Below are 15,594 nucleotides of genomic sequence, written 5' to 3'. Positions count from 1 at the left end.
GTTGCCATCCTTTAAGTTTCTTTCACTTTGTGTCTGTGATGCTTCTTTTATTGCTTCTCTTCTTGCACCATACTGTAAATTGTGTGGGCCTGAGATAAAAAAAAAAAAAATAAGGAAATTGTGGAAGTTCAAGGAAGCATAAAAAGGTATGTATTTGTAGGGTAGAACAGAGGTACTAACCCCCTGCCTGCAGGCCAGATCTGGTTCCTCACACCATGTCATCCATTCAGTGGGGCTCCCTACATTACCATGGGAAGCCCTGTGTGCCATAGCCCGATGCACTAGGTCTGGCCCATGGGGTCGAATCCCGGTGTGCAGAGTGGCATGGGGTCCAATCTTGGAGCATGGGGCCAAAACATTGAACCTGGCTAGTGTAGACGAAAGATTGCTCATGATATTCTGTTTTTCCAGAATATCACATGCAGCAGCAGCAGCATACTGTTTGTAATGCCACATACAGGTGTTACTTTTCTAGCAGGAGAATTGCTGATCTCTTGGTAGAAATTACAAGTATAACAAGTGTTCATTCAATTTCTTCAAGGAGGAATCATACCCCTCTGGGAGAATGGTCTCCAGGGTGTGACCCTGGAAGATCCCCATAGCAAGAGAAACTAATTTAGTGTCTGCTGCAGGTCGATCTCAAGACAAGTAAAGTAGCACAGATTAGAATCTCCTAATTATTGTCAGTTTTTGCTCTATGCTGGTCAGTGATCTTGCAGAAGCTTGTGTCCAAGCACAGCAGAGACACCTGCCAAATCATCGTTTTCTGGATTGCCAGGGAAAAAAAATTGAACAGCAAGAACAAGAAAATATGGAATTACTGTGATCCCAAGCCAGACTAAAAATACTTGGAGCTTTATAAATATCTTTTTATTTTTAAATCCATTCATAGAAAGGAGCCAGCTTTTAAAATGACTAAAATAAACTTCTCTGGCCAGTTTTGTTTACTTTCTGACTTCTATGGCTTTACTTCTTCAGGAAGTTGCTACACACTATATTATGCATTAACATTTGATAGTTTTAAAGAACCCCTGTGCCCTAACTCCACTTAATATTTCAGGGTATGTATGGCAGCAGGAGCACTGATAATCTTTCATGCCCTTCTCCACTGAATGTAATTGAACCAGTAAGTAATTTTATTTAAACACTATTAAAAATAGGATAATCAAAGGCTTTCTTAATGGAAACTGGTTAGATTTCGTATTTGTTAGAGGCCGGATCCTACAAGCAGCTGCTTATATGCTATTGAAAACAGTAGCACTGCTCACAGGAACAAAGGTTGCATGCACAAGTGTTTTTAGTCTCTCTCCCGTGATTTAGGAGAGATGTGTGGAGGTAAAGTCTTGTTTAGGAGCAGCTATTAGCATGTGATGAGTTTGCTGTGGTAGTTCTCTCTTTCTATTTTGGTTAGTTCTTTTTGGTGAATATTAACCCAGGAGCCTTGGATAAACACCTTTTTTGTTTAATTTAGATGAAAGCCAACAGAAATATTATAGAGTGGCTAAAAAGAGTAGTTCAGAGGTTGCAAAAGCTTAGGTATCCCTATTTACCAAGCAAGGTGGAACAAATCAAGACTTATAATTTTTCAACAGCTTTGACTAGGTACAGCTGGTGGCTAGAGACATGGCAGTCATTTCTGTTTAATGTTATTTAAAACCTTTTCTTTATGCTTTTTTGCTGAAGTCACTAAGGGAAAGCGTGATTATAAAATATTTATAGAAATACAGTAAATACAATATGTATGGTATGCGTAATTGTGAAGATTAATACCATATGTTTGATTTTTTTTTTTTAAAATTAGTAGGTATAAAGTGTGTGTGTATCTGTATACCTGTATTCATGTATATATGCACACACATACAAATATATCTTTATAAACTAATATGAGTGTGTGTGTGTGTGTGTGTGTGATGGAATGAGTGACTAGGTAACTAATAAGAAATGTTGCTTTTATAGATGCAGGCTTTATTTGGTTCTGAAGAACAGTGTAATTGCCTGTGCCTATGAAGGCCTCAGACAAATCACTAGTGACCTCTGATTTTTAATGTTTGTCTATAGCAATTATAGAAAATACTAGGAGAAAAAAAACCAACCTTTTCTTCCTGAATCTCTAGGTCTCTGAACTTATTCGAGAACAGACGTTTTTGAAGTCAGAATTGGGATTAGGACTGGGAGATCTTGGATTGGAAACTCTTCCAGCAGAAGGATCAGAATCAGTATTCTCTCATGGAAACTCGGATTCTTCTTCCGTTTGCTCCAGCCATACAGGCAGGAAAGCTGGTGGAAACTTATCTGAAATAACTGGAAAGTCCAAGATGCAAAGCAAGAGGGTATACCGAGCATCTGTTGCCTTAACACCAACCCCACCAACAAGACCAGGTAGCATGCAGCAAGCTGAATGCCCTGAGGAATATGCAGATTCCAGATCAGAGGCAGAACAAAAACTTGAAAAAGTTTCTCTTGCACCTTCAGTTGATGAAATTCACAGAAGTGTGGAGAATGAGGAGCTACAGCAGGTTATACGGGAGGTAAGGAAAAATGCGGTGTCCACTTGGGTTAGGCTTTATTGAAACATTGGTTGGTTGAAGTTTTTAGTTGTACTGCATGCAACTCTGACTACTCTCCTCTTCTCCTAGTTTAACCTTAAAAAAGAAAAAAGAGCCTGAGATCAGAGTTCTGAGCAACAGGCTGTTCTCACCACAGGGCGTAGCCAGAATTGTATATTACATTTGCATTACCTCCTACCTAGATAAAAACAGTTGCTGCATTAATGAGTAGTTGGTTAACATTATGGGCATGGGTAAGGAGGTATTTGCTCTTTACTAAAATCACAATAGAATCTGTTTCTCTTTAAAGTGTATCTTGCTTTAAAAGCTAGTTTAGTTTCATCTACCTGTAGAAGGGTTACAGTAATCCCAGAGGTACTGCTTCTCTGCCAGCTTTTTTCACCCTTTATTGGCAAATAACCAATAAAATCCAGAGCATAAACCACCTCTTCACTTCCCTCTACCCAGTCTAGCAATATAAATGGGGCTGAAGTCCAATCCCAGGCTTCCCCGCCCCCCGCCTTTTCTGCATTGGTCAAATGGGGAATATTTATTGCCCGTCATCGTGGCTTTGTTGTAAAGGATATTTAGCTAATAGCTGCGCAGTGCTTGGAAGTTGTAAAGGGATATTAACATTGCCAAGGAGTGTCCTGCTCTTCCTCAGTCTTTCATGAAGCAGAGGTTTTCTTCATGCTCTGGAAGAAAACCTAAGCAATAAAAATGAAATTAAAAAAAGAAGTTATCAAACACTAAGAATATTTCTGGGCTGTTAAATGTAAAAGGCTTGGAATATGCATTCATGTTAAATAGAAGAACGATGGTAGTGAAAATGATACATGTTCCTTAGTGCACAGTCTGTAGAATGAGAAGAGGTGGTTGGAATTCACTTTGTTTAGCTTTAGGCAGGAACTGCATAAATAGCCAAGGATAAAACTGCAAGTTCCAGCAACCAATGTTAAAGGTGAAGGAGCTGCTATTATTAAGACTAGATGCATTTAACTTGGCGCACAGATTTTTCGGTGAGGTCAAACAAAATCAGCTTGCATTACACTTAACTGATGCTGAACTGTGCTTGATGCCACGAGTAGCCTCTACTGAAGTCACTGGCACTCTTTGTGGTGTTATCAAGTGTGGGTAAGAGTATCCCAGTCTGGTTGTCAGTGAGGCACACCTAGAATGATTACATCAACATTACTGTAATTCATTTTAAGAATCTGACACTTTCTGGCAGTTACTGATTGTACAGTGGGATCTGGTATGCCACATTTTACTCCTCTGCTTAAGATAGGCAGAAACTATACACAGTAAAAGAAATCTTGTATTCTCTTATTCTCAGATTAATTTCTTCCTGATCCTTTTTAGATAGCACTTTTCTACATGTACCAGTTACTGAGGCCAGTAGATAATTTGCACAGAACAGGTTTCTTCTGCAACTTGCTTGTCCTTCTGCATTGATCCTTCAGTGATGCCACACTGTTACATTTGTGGCATCTCCATTTTTTAAGCCACAGAATGTAATGTCAGATGTGGGATTATGATTTCACTACAGGATGTTGCCAAAAGAGAAGCTGAGAGAGGAAGGAGAAAGGTATCATTCAAACAGTGTGTAACAGTAGCAGAGAAAATAAAGAAAACATTGCTGTTGTAGTGGATGTTCTTTCCAAGTTTATCCCAGTGTGAAAGTCCCTCATTAACCTTATTAGTTGATATCAGATACAGGAGGTGTGCATTTTGCAGAGAGAAATGAGGCATTTGGCTGTGTTTCTGAGTACTCTGTACAGCTAAATAGTTCTGTACTGAATTGCATTTAATTCAGAACCTGGGATTTAAATATGCTTCATTGATAGTTGATCTGGATTTACTCTGCAGATGATGTCTGAAGGCTGCCATTCAGTATAATCTTATTGGCATCCAACTGAGGAGAGAGTAGGCCCTGAATAGTAGTTGCTTTGTAAGTCAGCATTAAGGTAGACTGGCATCGAGATGTATGTATAGATGTTTTTGCAGTGTCTGACCTTATTACTGGATAAATGTATGCAAATCTTTATATTTTAATAGACTGAAATCTACAACAAATCAAAAACTGTCTCCCTTGTATAACTACATTACTAGTAATGACATTGTTAGGATTGTTTTGTTGTAGGAAACAAATGCATTCATGTGCATTCTTGATCTATGCCTTCACAAATGTAAAATCCACTGTTTGTTCAGTAATTCCTCCCCTTTTGTATAGGCATGTGGTTGCCTAATGGAGGCAAAAAAGAGTAGGCAGTGTTTCAGAACATGCTTGGGTGGATTGTAATGTATGAGCTTTTATCTGTATCTATGTACTGCTTAAAAAAACAGAAAAAAACAAAATCTGCTAACTTGCAGAATCAATGAATTCATTCCCACAGAAGAGTATGCAAAAATGTTAAATGTCAAGATACTGAACACAGGCTATCTTGTTTTGTTTGAAAATACAATCTGAACTCCATTGAACTATCACATACAATACTTTATTTTTGACTCTGTCACAGCATTGCAAGGAATGTAGCATATCCTTTATTTGATTTAACAGAAACAGTAGTTTTTTAAAAAGTTGTACATAAGGAGACAATGATTGTTTAAGTGAGCATGAAGCTGATTAGAAGAACGGTTTCTTCCGATTTTTCTTTGAGCATCCTGTTTAAATGAATGAAATGCAAGTGCATTTCATGGGGTCAGAGGAATGACTAATTATCTTTGATATGTATCTTTTTGTGTGTGTTCCTGTAACATTATGGAAGGTTTTGTTGTACTTCTGTCCCAGAAGACTGAAGAAAACCATATCCATCACTACAGTTGAACCTAGACTGCTAACTGATCTAACATGGAGATTAAATGATTCAGCCCAACAGGATTTTCTTCCAGGTTAGCATTAAAGGGCAGTAGGAGCAAGCCTCCATGTTCTACATGTTCTTTGGCTTTTTGGAGGACTTTAGTGCCCAAGCTGTCTATCTGGCACTTCCTTACCATGAAGAAATGTATTGTTAGCTGTATGGTATGATTGCAGCAGGGTAGGTGGTAGACGTTTGGGATGTTGGTTAATGATATTTATAAATAATATTGCTGTTAAAACAAGACTGGCACAATGCTTAGAGAATTATTATATTCCATCCATTGAGCAAATGTAATTCTGGGTTTTAAACCTAAGGGTGAAGTAGGCTTCAACTTCCTTTTTATTCATTTCTTGTTTGTTGACTGGCAGAGCACTGTGGCCTATACAGAATAGGAGGGGTGTATACCTTGCCTTGAGAAGTTCATAATCAGAAAGACAAATATTTGGCAATTATCATGAGACATGAAAAGTGGCTGAATCGCCACTGGAACTATACATCTTGCGTGCATTCAGGAATTACCATGATCAGTTGTAAGAATCTGATAGAGGGCTGAGCCTGGAAAAAAAGAGAAGAGAGGAGTAGAAGGTGCGAAGGAGAAATACTGAGATGGAGTAAACAATGGACAAAGGTGGCGTTCTTCAAAGCCTTAGAGATGAGGACCCAGGACTGAATCCCAGAAGGGGGTAAAGTAGAATTCACAGCCCTTATTCATGTGCCTGGACAGAGGGCTATCTCTTTGATCATGCCCCATCTTGTCCGTGTACCTTACTAGGGACTAACTGCAGGGAGGTACCTTGGTCCATTGGGATTCACAAGTTAGATTCCTTTCCTGAAGTTAGACAGCAGAGCCCCATCTCAGACACTGAGCAGAATGTCAGTCTTGTGGTGCTTGCACCCCTGTTGTACAATATTCTGCCTCTCTCGCCTCCCAGGAGAAAGTCCTGACTCCTACACTATAGGACATTCTGGGGACAGGGCACTCCCCATGCTTCCTGTAGAATTTGTTCCACTTGATATCAAGTAAAGGTTTACTGAGCCAGAGAGAGCATATGAGAGTGTGATGCTCTAGCCCAGGGCTGTCTTCTTTCTGAGTTGCTAGGAACTGTGCAGGCCTTGTGTCATACAGGGTGCAGATCCCCTGGGCCATATACTACATGGGCCTCCCTCTGTCACATTCCTACAACTGACCAAGGTAATTCCTGAATGGATGCAAGATGCATTGTTTCCATGGTGACTCAGTGATTTTTTCATCTCATGATAATTGCCAAATCTTTGTCTTTCTGATTATCAACCTCTCATGGCAAGGTACACACCCCTCCTATTCTGTATGAATACAGGATCTGAGAGATCCCAGCTGCAGCAGTAGCAGGAGCATTGTGGGGTGTAGTGCCCATGCATGAGCCTGCAAGCTTCAAGTTAACTGTGTAGGCCAGATGTGGCTCATGCATAGCCCTGCACTAGCCTATTTAGGGCATACACTGTGGATGGGGGAGGCCGAGGTCTGTGCATGCTTCAAGGGCCACTTGCATACCTCTAACATAAGAGTCACCGCCTAAGTTCTTTAGTGTCTCTGCCCATGTTTGTACTTACTGCCTTTCTGCCAAGGCCAAGATTATTGCTGAGAAACAAGTCCTGTCTATTCAGTCTCTGTGTGTACCCAATCTGGGAAGTTAGGCAAAGTGGCTTAGAGGGGTGCAGTGGCTTAGAGGGAGTGTCTATGCTTAGGGGTGTGTACACACTAATACCTTTTTTAAGCTGTGTATATATATCTCAAGTGTAGCCATGCTTCTGTGGCTTAGTTCTCCAACTTCCAAAGTGCCCCTAGTGTTTCCCTTCCTTACAAGATGCATACATTTTTTATTGTGAGGCACTCTGATACTAAGAGAAATCAAAATAAGTCGTGTGATGAGAGGGAATGAAGACAAGGAGAGAAACAGGGGAATTGGGTACTGAGAGAAAGGGAGCATGTCCTAGGGTCAGTGACTGGAACAAATGTAGAGGAACAGGATGAACATCTCCTTTGTGTTAGGCAAGTCAGATACCTACCTGAGTAATAAACACAAAATACTTCTGAGAAATGTTTCTGTGTTTATTTTTATATGCTTTAAGGACACACTCAGGAATAGTGCAGGAAACTGCTGACATTCAGGAAAGCAGGGTGATTTTCAGTTTTAGAATGCTGTTGTGGTAGCAATAATGCTGTGTATCATATAATGCCTTCCAGCTGAGGAATCTCAAAATATTTTATAAGCATTAACAAACTTAACCCTGGGGTGGGGGAGACATGCTGTAATCCCAATGGGGAAGCCAAGACACAGGGAGCTAAAGTGGTTTGCCAAGGTCATGTAAATGGTCTGTGGCGGACCTGAGAATAGGACACAAGTCTCCTAACTCCCAGTTTGTTCCTTACCAACGGACCATCAGTCTTCTTTGGTCATTAGCTAAGCTAATTTGGGAAGGCTTTATCAGATTATTTTGGAAAGCAGAATTTATTTTCATCTACCCTGTTAGAGAGTGGGCACAGCTTATATATTTTGATTTCATTGACATTAGGGCTGGAAGGGACCTTGGAAGATCATCAAGTCCAGCCCCCTGCCCAGGGGCAGGAAGTCAGCTGGGGTCAAAGGATCCCAGCAAGATAAACATCCAAATGTCTCTTAAGAGTCCAGAGTAGGTGCTTGCACCACCTCTGGTAGCAGTATGTTCCAGGTCTTGGGGGCTCGGACAGTAAAGAAGGTTTTCCTTATGCCCAGCCTGAAACAGTCTTGGAGGAGTTATAACTCTTCGACCTTGTCATCCCTTGGAGCGCTCTAGTGAACAGGCGTTCCCCAGATTCTGATGTATACCTCTTATAGACTTATAGGCAGCCACCAGGTCCCCCCTGCACCTGCGCTTTTCCAGGCTGAAGAGCCCCATTGCTCTCAGCCTCTCATCATAAGGCCTGTTATCCTGCCCACTGATCATGTGCCTCGCTCTCCTCTGGACTCTCAAGCTTCTCCACATCCTTTTTAATTGGTGGAGCCCAGAATTGGATGCAGTACTCCAGCTGTGGCCTCACCAAGGCTGAGTACAGGGGGAAAATGACATCCTGGGATTTGGTAGAGAAGCATCTATGGATGCAAGCCAGAGTTTTGCTCACTTTACCAGCTGCAGCATCACATTGGTGGCTCATATTCGTCTTGTGGTCAATCATGACCTCCAAGTCCCTTTCGGCTGTGGTGCTAACAAGCGTAGCTCTGACCAGTCTATAAGCATGCTGCGGGTTTTTCTTCCCAAGGTGGAGTACCTTGCATTTTTCAGTGTTGAATGCCATCAGGTTTTCATCCATCCATTTTATGAGCCTTTCAAGGTCAGCCTGGATCACCACCCTGTCCTTGGGTGAGGATGCTTTATCCCAAAGTTTGGTGTCAGTGGCGAACTTCATCATTAGTGAAGATGTTAAAGAGTATAGGCCCAAGGATGGAACCTTGGGGGACCCCCCTGGTCACGGCGCACCACAGTGATTGACTTCTGTCGACTACTACTCTCTGGGTCCAGCCTCGGAGCCAATTCCCCAGCCAGCGGACTGTGACGTACCCAAGGCTGCAGTTGGCCAGTTTTTCTGAGATGGTCATGGGATACCAGATCAAAAGTTTTTTAAACATCAAGATATATGACATCAATCTCTTCTCCCTTGTCCTGGTGATAGGTCATAGAAGGAGATGAGATTAGTCAGGCTATTCCTCAGGATGTTGTCATCAGCCAGTTTGTCAAGAATGGTCTCTTTGATAATTTTTTCCAAGATCTTCTCCGGGATAGAGGTCGGGCTGATGGGCTTGTAGTTCCCTGGGTCTACTTTCCTCCCTTTCTTGAAGATAGGCACCACATTGGCCTTCTTCCAATCTTCAGGCACTTCACCTGGGTGCCAGGAATTCTCAAAGATCCATGCTAGTGGCTGAGCTATGATGCTTGCCAGCTCATAAAGTACCCTGTGGTGCAAACTGTCTGGGCTGGCTGACTTAAACATGTCCAGCCTTTCAAGGTGTTCCTTCACATGGTCAACATTGATGAAGGGTAACAATTCTCTCTTGCCCTGGCCTTCCCACACCATATTGAGCAGGGCTGTCCCTTGGGGCTGATCAAAAACCAATGCAAAATACCCATTAAGCAGATGGCTTTTTCCTGGGCATCAGTTGTCCCATATAGTTTAGCAGGGGTCCAATGTTACCCTTGCTTTTCCTCTGGCTCCCCCACATATCTAAAAAAGGACTTTTTTATTATCCTTGATACATGTAGCCAGTTGGAGTTCCATCACAGCCTTGGCTTTCCTGGTTCACTCCCTACAGGTCTGGACCAGTGCAGATCCTTTGAGGTGGCTCTAGTCTTCCATCCTTTATAGGTCTTCCTTGTTAGACTCAGGATGTCCACTAGTTCCCTGCAGAGCCAAGAGGGCTGGTGTGCCCTTTTGCTGCCTTTCCCCTGAGATGGGATAGACATTGCTTGTGCTTCCAAGATCACTCCCTTGAGGAGCAACCACTCATCCTGAACTCCCCTCCCCTTTTGGGTCATGGTCACTTAGGGCCTCACTGACAAGCCTCCTGAGCTTGTCAAAGTCAGCTTTCCTGAAGTCAAGGACTTCTGTATTGCTGACTGACTTGCCAGCTTCATGGCGGATGGTGAAGGTGATCAGCTCATGGTCGCTGTCTCTCAGCTTCCCTTTGATCGTTAGGTCACTGATTAAGTCATCCCCCATTGCCAGTACCTGGTCGAGCAGTGCTTTGCCTCTTGTCGGTCCATAGACTTCTTGAGTCAGAGCTCATCCATGCACGTGAGGAAGCTGTGTGACCATTCGGATTTGGCCGAGTGCTCTTCCCACGAGATGTCTGGGTAGTTGAAGTCTCCCATGACAGTCATGCACTGGGAGCATACGGCCTCAGCCAATTCCCTGGTGAACTCCTGGTCAAGCTCTTGATCCTGGGTAGGAGGTCTGTAGTAGACTCCCACCATTGTGTCGCCTGTGCCATATCCACTCTGGGTGCCAATATCAGCTTGCAGGGATGTGTAGCTTTTTTTGACATAGATAGCTACACCCCTGTGCCTTTTGTCCACACAATCTCTCCTGTACAAGGTATAGCTGTCTATACCCATGGCCCGGTCATAGGTGGAGTCCCACCAGGTCTCTGTTTTCCCTATGAAATCATAGTCATTCTTATTTAGCAGGAGGACCAGTTCCTCCTGTTTGTTCCCCAAGGTCCTGGCATTGGTGTACAGGCCCTTGTCTTCCCTACACATCATTCTGGGGCTGGGGAAGGGGTGGGTTCCCTTGAGTGCCTTAGCCTGCTGGTTTTACAAAAGTTGCCCAGTGGACTTGCAGTGGCAGTACTCCCTCCCCCCCAGTCCCCCAGCAGGTTTAGTTTAAAGCCTGGTTGAGCAGGTCAGCCAGCCTGGCTGAGACGAGCCTCCTCCCCAGCACAGTGAGGCGGAGGCAGTCTCTTCCCAGCAGACCACCTCTCTCACCTAAGAGCGGACTGTGATTTGTGGAAGCTGAAGCCTTCACAATGACACCACCGCAGTCTTTGGTTGAGTACCTTGATCCTCCTCTCCCTCCTCAGCCCATAGTCCAAAATCAGGAGGATTTGGAATGGACTTGGAGACCTAGCTTGTGGAATGAGAGTGCATTATGATAGAAGAATGGTGCCAGTGCACAGGAACTGTCATGTGACCAAGGAAACCTAGAATCCCTCCAGCACCAGCCAGCATCTTATTGTGCCATCCCTAGTGAGTTTAACAGAATGCATATGATTACCTGAAGAGGGGGAGAGAGAGAGAGAGAGTTAAACCAGAAAGATAGTTATTAAACGAGCAGCTGTCCCAAGTTTGCTTTTTGGTGTTTAGTCCCAGCATTACAAGAAGCTTAACCGTGACCTTTATTATTCTGTAGTTTGATTAACTAAAATAGTAGAAATGGTACGCATGTGTATGTCTGAGGTTTTATGGTTGTCAGTGAAGGTCCTAATGATCCAGGAGCAGTGTTTTTTCTCTCTCTCCAGTTAACGACACTCAGAGGTCAGCAAACTATCCCACTGAAAGATATTCGGAAACATTTTAGGTCCTGCATCTCTGCTTGACATGGCATAGTAATAAAGTTATGAACTTCTGCCACTAATGGCTCATGGCTTTAATTATTTCCCAGCATGAACAAGAGATAAATAACTGTTGGTAGACTTGCTGCATCCCTTTGACATGGCCATTTAAACTTCCTGACACACCAGGGGAGGATTTTCCTGTTGGAGGTGTGTGAATAATTGTGAGACACTAACACTGGGCTTTACATGGCGAAAGAGCCAGAAATACATTCAAATGCTCTTGAGATGTATGTTTCAACAAATATTACACCCATTTTACTGATCAGGAAAAGATTGTGGAAAGACGCACCCAAGGATCAGAATTAATTACCGGCAAAGCCACAGTTAGAATTCTCTATCTTCCTAGCATCCAGCCTCACATTTATAAAGTTTACATCCACTGCTTAGAAAAGAATACTTATTCAATTCCAGTATAATAACTTATTGTTTACGACACAAAGCAATTTTGCCTCTAAAAATAACCCTTTTTAACCTGAATGAGATGGGTAATGTTACTGACCATGAAATGATTTTAGAATAGTTTTCAAAACGTAGTTTTGATTTTGCTCTCCCCATCCTGGTGCCCCACGTCTGTCAAGTTAACACTAGGTAAGCCAGAAGTGATTTGGCTCTAGAGATCTCCCATTCTGGCCAATAGATCAATGCATTTTTCTGTCACTCCACCTTTTTCTCATTCTTATTAGTGTAATGCACTGCTTCAGTGCCACCTTTTCTGCTCATTGCTTTCTTCTTCTTTTCTTTATCCTTTAGCCTAGAGTAATCTATTTTCCCCTCTGCATTTTTCCCATTTGCAATTAGGTGCTTGCTGAAATTAAATCACCTTTTTAATTTTTATAGTGATCTGAATTAACAGATTCTTTGCTTGACATAAATAGTATTCCCATGGTAAACTGAAAAGATCCAGCGATTGATATATTTTGCTATAAAAAACTGTTTTGCATACTACAAAGTTGGCTTCTTTAATTATATTGGGGTCTGGTCTGAAGTTCTGCATGCATTCAAGTGAATTTTTAATAAATTTGGGAAATAATTAGGTGACACACCCCCCTTCCAAAGCATCTTGGTCCATTGTGGGGTAATTTCAGTGTATATTAGATGGGATATTTTTCTTACCATCGTTGTTGGTTTGGATGTTGTTAGTTTTTAATCTAAAATTACAAAGTGTAAAAACAAGCAGGTATTAAGTGGGTTAGCAAGATGAAATGACACTGCAACATCATGATTGCCAAAGTCCTTTATATTTAGGTGGTTTTATTTTGCAAAAGATGCTTTTCTCTTCCATCTGTACAGTGTTTTCCCGCTTGTTTTTAACATTATTGTTCATGTGGCTTTGGAGTTGTGCATTTTCATAGGATAGGTTGCTGCTATCAAATGTGTCTGTGATGCTAGTTGGTTTTGTCTCTCTTCCCCCAGATCAGAAATGTGCATAACTTAATAACCTCAAACTCTGTTTCATCCGTTTTAGATCAAAGAATCTATTGTCGGTGAAATTAGGCGGGAAATAGTAAGTGGACTGTTAGCAGCTGTATCGGCCCCAAGCAGATCTGCCAATACAAAGCAAGATACGTAGCCATAAAATGGATACTACAGGTAATTCTTCTGCATTTTGCTGGAATGGTTAAATGCCCTCTTGAAGCTTAATGAAGTGGAAAGAAGATTTTTTGTGATGGAAAATGTTTTCTTCCTTTTTTAAATGTTAGGTCAGTTTTAATGACTTCCACATTTTAAAATATAAACACCTTTAATATAGTCACAAAGGAGTAGTCTTATACTGCTCTTTATCTCAGACATAAATTACATTAGTTGAGGTTTTATTAAAATAAATGGAAGATATGGATCTAAATCTTCTCTCTAGCTTCAAAAAAGTCAACTATTTTAAAACTGGTGAAGCATCTGATGGAGTGAGATTTTGTTTACAAAAGCTTATGCTCTGTTCATCTCTTGATTTAGTCTGTAAGGTTCATATTTACCCTGCCTTCTTCCTGACTTCAGACTAACACAGCAAAACCTCTCAGCTTTGCCTGTTATATAATGCTTTTACTTCAGTATGCTCTGTAGACTCTTATGTGCTATCTGTACTAGGTAGCTTGACTTTTACAAGTACTAAGGTTATGAAAATGTGCATAATATTCAGTTTTTTAATGCTTTCAAGGGATGCTACAGTGTGTAGCACTTCTTCAAGAAACTTGTACCATTTTTAAATGATGTTCAATGTCTTTGCTTTTCCTTTCTCTCAAAGGTTGGCATGCAACCCAAAAAAGCTGGGGATTTCTGCTCTGGATGATGTGTGCTGGTGAAGGTGTCAAGCTATTTACTTGGGCTTCAGGAGACACTAAAGCTGCTGAGTTGGGCTACTGTATACAATGCTTACGTCTATGATGCATACTTTATTACCTTTTCTTGATCCTGTATATAATGACTTAAGGCACTTTGCTTAGCGTGTTACTTTCCATCAACCATCAAGAAAAACTATTTCTGTTTGAAAGACCTAATATTTATTTGTATGTCCCTGTTGTAAATGTGTGTAGTTTTATTTCATTGTGTTAGAGGTGTGTCATGAAACTTGAAGAATTCCAGACCTAACCAGTTTATAAATAACATATGTCTTCTGCCTAGCTTTTTTTTATATGTGTGTATATATAAAAAAAACCCAAAACACTGACCTCTGTGAGGTATTTACTGTGCAATAACTGATTCACTTTTGAGAGCTTGAAACAACCGATAATTGTTTCCACTGCTGTTACTTAGTGCCACTTCAAAAGAAGAAAAACTCCTGTTGTAAAAATTGCAGTTAATTCTTGGGAATGTTGCTATTAGCAGAGTGGTAGAATGATATGAGGTTACTTAAAACTACTAAAAGTACTTACACTGAAAGCCTTATCTTTGTGCAGTGGACAACTTTAACTTTAATTTTATTTTGCTTCCCTACAACTCTATTCCCATCTTTCACCCTCTTTGGAAATGTGCCTTACTTTAAACACTGTCCATGTCTGTGTAGCCTGCTTCTCTGTTATATCAAGAGAAGTCCTCTCTTCTGTCTTGTATTAAGCAAAATTATAATAAAAATATTTCTATCATTAAAGTAACGGGAATATGCGACTCTCAGTAGATGGATTATGACATTAGCTATTTTATGGAGGAAATTAAAATAAAGTAGCTTTCCCCTTTTCCTTCCATCACTGATTATTGTAGCTCAGCCCAGTGAAAATGTATTTGTTCCAGTGGATAAAATCGGAAGCAAATGGGGTTCTTATGTGGTCAATCGGCATGTAATGCATGTGTAGCATCTGACTAGTCTTTGGATTCCCTCTTATGCCTTTGTCATTTCCAGCTATTAAAAATGTTTATATTGTTTCAAAATCTTAATCAATGAATAGTTAAGATATAACAATATTATATGAAAAGCTTTATCTGAAAGATTTATAAATGTGTTAGGAAGACACACACAAGGGCTGATTTCTAAGAAAAGGTGTATATTAATCCAATAAAATATTTATTTTGCCTACGCTCTTTGTCAGTGTGTTTTTGTATTTGTTCATTTTCTATTAAACACCCCCCCCCCCCACACACACACACTGATGCACTGGAATGAATTGTTAATGTAGTCTGAACCAGCGGCATGGCATAACCACAGATTTGAAATATTGAAAGTTGAATTTGCCATAAATGTGAGAGAGATGTGATTATAAATTTGAGGAAATGGTGCCATTTGGGACCAAATAGTCATAAGAAGTGACGTATGCCGAGTGAACTCCCATTGTTCTGAGTGAAATCTGTTTTATCCTAAGCCGTTTTCAAAATCTGGCTGTTCTTCTGGATGTGGATCTATGGCCCTAGATGTTTACAAGTTGAAATATAAATGCTGCTGGAGTGCTTGTAAGAATATAAATTATAGCAGGTCTCTGCTGTCTTTCCTATGTGAGGAAATGTTTTAATTATACTTCAAAATTCCACCCCAAAGAATGTCTGGATAAAGCTATGAGCTGCAAAGTTAAATGTAAAAGTACAAGAAAAGAAATGTAGACGTTAGAGGAGCAGTAGCTCTTCTTTTTCCTCTTTCCT

At 41.0% G+C, this 15,594-nt stretch overlaps 1 protein-coding gene across 5 annotated transcripts in view; it reads left to right on the top strand.

Annotated features, from left to right (window-relative positions):
• ITPRID2 (ITPR interacting domain containing 2) overlaps positions 1–15,037 on the top strand; it is a 61,602-nt gene extending 46,565 nt beyond the window's left edge. For all 5 annotated transcript variants that reach the window (XM_090045296.1, XM_090045295.1, XM_090045298.1 and 2 more), the window contains 4 exons: positions 1,061–1,126; positions 2,115–2,528; positions 12,998–13,122; positions 13,772–15,037. In XM_090045296.1, coding sequence (XP_089901422.1) covers positions 1,061–1,126; positions 2,115–2,528; positions 12,998–13,102 — 585 coding nt within the window. In that variant the 3' untranslated portion in view covers positions 13,103–13,122; positions 13,772–15,037. The remainder of the gene's footprint in view (positions 1–1,060; positions 1,127–2,114; positions 2,529–12,997; positions 13,123–13,771) is intronic.
• Positions 15,038–15,594: the final 557 nt, after the last annotated feature.

This window comes from Crocodylus siamensis, chromosome 4 (assembly GCF_052110815.1).
Source record: "Crocodylus siamensis isolate JL-2025a chromosome 4, ASM5211081v1, whole genome shotgun sequence".
In the NCBI taxonomy this organism is placed as follows: Eukaryota; Metazoa; Chordata; order Crocodylia; family Crocodylidae; genus Crocodylus; species Crocodylus siamensis.
The sequence above is the reverse complement of the archived record's forward strand: the minus strand, read 5'-3'. Positions and strand labels throughout refer to the sequence as shown.